The sequence below is a fragment of the Haliaeetus albicilla genome, chromosome 6, assembly GCF_947461875.1.
Source record: "Haliaeetus albicilla chromosome 6, bHalAlb1.1, whole genome shotgun sequence".
Lineage (NCBI taxonomy): Eukaryota > Metazoa > Chordata > Aves > Accipitriformes > Accipitridae > Haliaeetus > Haliaeetus albicilla.
In genome coordinates this window covers 17,449,095-17,455,785 of record NC_091488.1, presented here as the reverse complement: position 1 = coordinate 17,455,785, position 6,691 = coordinate 17,449,095, and the positions used below count along the sequence as shown (strand labels likewise).

Here is a 6,691-nt window from a genome sequence, read left to right as displayed (position 1 = left end):
GTTATCCTTATCGGTCCTGGAGAGGAATTAGCTGAAGTCAGTTGAGTTTGCTTTAGTATCAACAGATTTTCCCTTACCAAGTGGGGATAATAACATCTGAATAAATGTCAATGAAATAGCAGAATTATGACAATTCCCAAGTTGAAGTATTTGGAGTGCTTGGAAAATGTGAAGTACAGTGTAAGTACTACTAGTGCTAAGAAAGACTGGCCATAGTTTATACATGAGACTAGGGCCTGGGTCAAATTCATCTCTTGGTTTGATACGGTGGGTACCCTGCTGCTCCTCAAGGCTGTTTAGAACTTCCCCTGCTGAAGCCTAATTTGCAGTCTGCCCTCCGAGGAGACCCATATGTAAATCATTGTATGGCTACTGAATTTTTCACTCCAGCAGTGGGCCATCTGTCCACATCAAGGTTGAGAGTACCAGCCCTGAGGAACACAGGCAATCAGAGCACAGTCGTTCTTGTAAACCATTTAAACTTCTCCAGTAATAATGTCCTGCTCTTTTTTTTTTAATAAAGAAAAGAAAATATGGTTAACTCCTACCCTTCCTCATAGCTGAACAAATGGTGCTATCACAGTTCGTGATAGCACACCGGTTTAGTTTCTTTCTGTTCACATACATGTATTCAGCAGACTGGGGAAACAAATTTCCAAAAGGGAGGAATTCCACCCAAATTGAATTTAAAGCCTTTTTAAGAAGAAAAAGAACAAGAATGCCCAACCCACTCTTCATCACTGACTTTGCTGGGCATAAACAAGCAGGGAGTTTTCTTACTTGTAATTGTTCACACCTGACTTTTGAGCTGTACCAGAGGCCACGGAGGTCACCTTTGGGTGCTGAACCATGACCTGCGATGTCCCCGTTGGTGCAGGCAGTCATTCCACACCCAGGGCAGCACCAGGACAAGGCCTCCAAAAGCAGCATGTTTATGCAGCCTGAGGACAAACTTAACTGTGGCGTGGCATTTAGCCGAGGAGTTGCCTAAGAGCTGGGCTCAGTTCTGTAGCTCCCAGCTTGTGTCCTACACATTGTGTGACCCTCCATGAGCAAACCTCTGGGAATTCTTGCCCAAATCATTGTATGCAACGGAAGAGAGAGCTTTTGAGGGTTTTTTTTAATAGCTGTCAAACATTAAAGATGAAGTACAGTCACTAAAACCTAAGCCTAAGTTTTTCCTTGTTCCTGATCATTTTGGTTTCTTTTTCTCTGTTTTCTTTTAGTGGGGTGAACATGTATGCAATGTTGACTGGAACATTACCTTTTACTGTGGAGCCGTTCAGCTTGAGAGCTTTATACCAGAAAATGGTGGACAAAGAAATGAACCCTTTTCCCACCCAGCTCTCTACAGGTAATCAAGGGGGCGTGCTGGGACCTGTTCAGATCTAGTTGGTCAGAACCATTATGTGGAATTCTGGATTGTGAGTTATGCTACCGACATGGCATGCTAATTGTGAAAAATACTCTTTTTTTCATTTTAGCATCCAAAAGATCTCCAGCAGTTGCTGTAGTATAACTCCTTTTGCTTTGACTTCTGTATGTAAGCTGGAGAAGTGTCAAGTTCTGCTGAATATGAGAGAAGAACAAACCTGTGAAATTCTGTGAAATTGCTTTTATAGAGTAGTTGGTCAGTTTTGCACGTTCAGATGGTTGTAGCATAGGGTATAGGTGCATGAACACATTATTTTGGAATAACAGATTCCTGGGCATTATGACTAGGGTTGACTGATAAGCTACCTTGAATGACCTCCTCACATTTATTATGGAATAATGACATGCACACAGAAGGTTATATTGGGACAGTGATCTTTGATAACCTTTGTGTGTTCAGAAAATGCAAAATTGTTGATGTATTAGTATTAGAAATATTAATTCCTGCTTCAAAGCCATGTCACTAGGCAACAGAATCATTTTTCAGCTTATAGCAAGACCGTTGTCAGCATTTGGAACAAACTCTGTTTTGTAGTTGGGTTTTATTTTTGTATGCTAAACTTGTTCATGGAGAGCTTCTGTTCTCCTTATCTGGCAGCCTGTTTACAAGGGACATTCAATAAAATTAAAAGATTGCAAATAGAAAAAGAATAACAGCACATACATTTTCACTCGGTACACTAAGGATGGCAACCATTGTTACGGGGTATAAGAAAAAGCCCTTGGAAGTTGTGTCACAAGATGAATTCTCCAAGTACAAATTTACCTGCATACAGAAGAAGTAGGTGGTTAAGGGTTTTCTCACACAGGTTATCGATAGATCAAGCAAAGTATGTTGTTCCTTGTTCACTCAGCATCTGTACGAAGTACACTTTCCCTGCCAGCAGTTCATGCTGCTGGCATGTTGTAAAGTGGTAGGTTTACAAGTGAGCTGGGATGCTGCAAGTCTTGCTGTTATTTGACGCAATTATACTGTTTGGTATTTCCATTCTGGAGACTTCCTGTTAGGATTCAGTTGCACAAAATGGCTATTTTAATGTTCTAGCACATGCTGTAAAGCCCCACTGAGTAAATTAAAAGAAAGATTATACTGACTGCTTCGTGCTGTACTGATCTAGATGCCAAATCCTGCATCAATTGCAAAGTTACTCTTGAATTCAGGGACTTGCACGTCATAGTAAGCATTTTCCAAGTTTGGCAAAAAATTTACCGAACTTACCTCCCAGAGTGAGGCTTTTACCAATAAAGAGCAGTTATATAATGGCTGTGTAGTGTCTTTGAACCAATGGACTGTTTCCCTAATCGTTGTTTTCTTTCAATTGTCTTTAAATGGGAGATTTCACTGACTTCCCTGGGACAACTCATGTATTAAATGCTGAATCACCCACAAAAGGCCTGTAGAAGACCAGACCTTGGTATCAAAAAAGATAACAGTACTTTTGACAGATTTCATTTTACTGTTTCATTCATCCTGCCATTTTATAGCGGAGATCAAATTTTCTGACGAATGCGTGTCTGTAGCATTTGTAGCTCACTGACAGTATGGTCTCCAGTGAAAATGGTATTTTGTTTGTCTTGTGAGAACTACAGCAGCTTGAACTTTCAGAGGTGATGGCAAATTAATGGAATAGATTTAAACGTGTTAACCTTTACTCACTGTGAACAAAGGTACGCATTGGTTCTTGATCTAAGTCAGCAGCCTCGTGCGTTCACTGACATGGCAAACTGTGATTTAAGATGACATTTGTTCTTGCCATGGTTAGGCTTTGGGTCAGTAGGTAGAAACTCCTCTGCTCTGCGAATTGTTGTGTTTGTTAACTTCTTAGGTTTATGGATCTTTTTCTTTAATCAGGCTTTCTTTTTCTGTAAATTCACATAGAGATTTTTTGCAGGAGTCTGTTTTGCTTGTTCAGTACGTTGTCTTTCAATATTGAATTTCACAGTTACTGAACAGACAGTCCCATCGTAAAAGTAGCCAGTCTTATCACTAAGCAAGAGTATATTTTATTTGTGTTAGTTAAAATGTTGGGTGACCATCAGCACCCAAAGCAAGTGTGTAGCAACAGGGAAAATTTGGAGTTAGTGTTTGATTTTCTCATTTAGGAAACTGTTTTTTATTAAGCTTCTTAAACAACACAGCTATCTGATTATTGATTTTAGGTGAGCAGAGTTCAGTTGCTCAGGAAGTTGGTATTCACCTTGCACACATTCCTTTTTTCCTCAATTTACTGCTTCTGTATGCTCATGGTCTTCCTTCTGGAACAGAGAAATGAAGTAGAGACGAGAAGAAAAGCCATCGTCTATCCATGCCTGTACTTTGGAGGAAGGATTTTATTAGGTGGAGCTCGCTCATGGCTTGTGAAATGACCTCATTGCATTTTCTCTGGCCAGTTTTGTAAGCAATACCTGTATACCTATAACCAGGCATACCCTGACAGTGTGAACAAGACACTAAGTTGGTTTCATTCATGACAAGGAACATGAAGACAGCAGAGGTCTTGAAATCCCCACCTGAAGCGCACTCTGTTTCTGGTCATCACTGACCTCGGTACATTCAAGCAAGTTAAGAGAGAAATGTCGTTTCTCATTATGCTGGTCTCTCATTTGTCAAAAGAGCAAAGTTTGCCCCAAAATTACACCATGGGAACAAAATTCCACCAAGGGAACAAAATTCCACCAAGTGCAGGTCACTGGCTAATCAGATTAGTGCTGTCCTCAAGCTCGTCATAAACGAGGCTTCAGGTAACGAGGCCCTAGCAGGGTGTTTCACAGTGCCCTTTGTTCACCAGCCTACTTGGTGCGGCAGGAAAAATCGCTTCATACACAGTGGGTCCAAAAATTGATTGGGCAGCTTTGTGTTTGCTCCCTGGGGGACTAATTTTGCTGTCCCACAGCCGTGCAGCTAACTGGAAAAGGCTTCTCTCCTCCTTGTACCACCTGAGAGCTGAAGTCAGCCAAAGTGCTGTTACTCATCTCCTCCATGTTGCCCAGGTCTGGCCGGCCAGGGAGCCTCCCAGGGGGGATGTTCTCTCCAGAATTAGTTTCTCCTGATCTGGATCTGTTTATCTCTGTGGTGCTTCACAAGCCTCATTTAATTAGTCTGACTTTTGCCAAGGGGGGAAAAAAGTAAGATTTTTAAGGAGACATTAGCTGATTTGCAGACTGAAGGTGGTGGTGATGGAGGGGGAGGGTGTTGGTTTGGGGAGGGGTTATTTATTTTGCTTTGAACCCATGGGATACATGTGGTTTCTAACACAGAGATGGTGAAAGTACTGGAGAGAGAGAAGGTGAAATGGAAGAACAAGGGGTTTGTTGTTTGCCATAATGAAGGGGTTCCATGCCCGAGAGGCATGATGGGAGGGCACTGGGGGCATGCGGAGAGCAGCTGTAGCATCAGCTTCCAGCAGGCTTATGAACTTGGATGTAGGCTTTTCCTGCTGCTTCCGCAATATCGCTGTGGTAGGAAAATAACAAAAATGTTGGGAAAGATTTAAGTAAAGTATCTCCCATAAATCAGCGATTTGTGAGGAAAGGGCTTAGAAAAAACACAGCTGATGCCCAGCTGAGCCAGTAAATACATAATGGTAACTCTCTTCCACATACAAGCTTCTTGATAGTAGGCCGGCATTGAAACGGGTAGCCTCTCGGGGCCCTCTCCAGCTGATACTTGATTTCTGCGGGATGTTGAATGCCGAGGTTACCCAGGCTGTTAGGAGCTGGCACCTATTGGGTCTAACTCTGATTTATTTGAGGAGAAACCCTCCCTTCCCCGTCCACTGTCTTGCCCTGATGCATCAGACCAGCCATCCTGTCCCATACTGCAGGTGAGGGGTGATTTGGGTGGGCCTGGGGAGATTAAAATGCTCGGGAAGCCAGCCAGGCAAACACGGAGGAGGGCAGCATTCTCACAGAGGAGAACCAGTGAAGGGCAGAGGTGCTGTGCCTAGGTTAACGTTTATGCCTTTTTTAGATGAGGACATTGTGGCCTCATGAGCAGGCATATTATTCTCCTTAAACTGCGTGTGGGAACAGGGATTCATGAGGGTTCCGCTGTATTGCTGGTGGAGAAGACATGTCGTGGCTGCTCTGCTTTAGAGTAGGGGATGGCATGGTGCCGAGTGAGCGTGCTGTGACGGTGAGATCAAATGCCTGTAAACCTGAATGGGAAGTCTGGCTCATAGTTCCGCAGTTTTCTAGCATTGAGGCATTAGCACATCCCATTCAATCTACTTTGTAACACAAGAGTTCAAGGGCTTTGGTTTGCCTGTGCTGAGCTGAAGTAGCTGTGTTGGCAAGGCTGTACTGCAGCTTACTCAGAAGGCACATCCCAGAGGACAACGTCCCGTGCCACAGTGGTCCTGTGCTGCCACTGCCCAGGGCACCTGCACTAGTAAGGAGATGAGTAGACACGACATGCTCAGGAGAGCATAGGAGGGGAACTGCAGATCTGCTGTGGAAGAAGGTGGAAAAAAGCCCCCAAGGTCCTGTCCATCTGACTGGGAGAAAACTGCCACAGCCATCACTTCTGCCTCTTGCTTGCTGTTGACTTCATTCAGGACTCATCTAGCATCGTCTCACTTGACTGTGTCTCCTCTACAAAATCATTCTGATCTTGGTTTTTCCAGAATTAGGTTTCTTCATCTTTCATGCAGGGAATTGTAGAGGACATAGTTAACTCTTTACTATCTTGTAGCTGATAAACGGAATCTAGCCTTGATAATTTGAGGAATAAAGACCAGACCTAGTTAAAGCAGAGTTTATTTTCAGCTCAGACAGACACTTCTTGTGAGTCTTTAAGCAAATCACTTGATTTCATTGCTCCTAAACATAAAAGAAGTACATGAATTAAAAATATCAGAAAAGTACTTTTGAGAGTTTTTGCAAGAAAATCCCGAAGGATGATTGAATGTCACTGAAAATTGAAGGTTCAGTATCTGAAAACAGAATGAAGCCTGTTAATTTACTGTACTCTTTTAATTTGGCTAAAACCTCCTGCAACTGATTGTGGGTTGGATAGAAGCCAGGAGAGAATTTGTCCTTACAATGTCAAAGGGAGCCCAATTCTCCATGTCTTCCCTCCCAGCTCTGCATCCCTCCCCTCCTCTCCACTCACCCCCCGTCCATCTCCTTCTATTTTAAACACAGATTGAGTGATTTGCCTCTGACCTTACTCAGGCCTCTTGTCCTCATACAAAAATTAAATTTTGGCTAACCTGCTCAGAAACTTTAAACAGGCTCTGAAACAAAAGGCACTTTT

The 6,691-nt window shown here is 42.9% G+C and overlaps 1 protein-coding gene across 1 annotated transcript in view; it reads left to right on the top strand.

Moving 5' to 3' along the window:
- HUNK (hormonally up-regulated Neu-associated kinase) overlaps positions 1-6,691 on the top strand; it is a 58,424-nt gene that overhangs the window by 34,474 nt on the left and 17,259 nt on the right. The window contains exon 4 of the mRNA XM_069786104.1: positions 1,170-1,354. Coding sequence (XP_069642205.1) covers positions 1,170-1,354 — 185 coding nt within the window. The remainder of the gene's footprint in view (positions 1-1,169; positions 1,355-6,691) is intronic.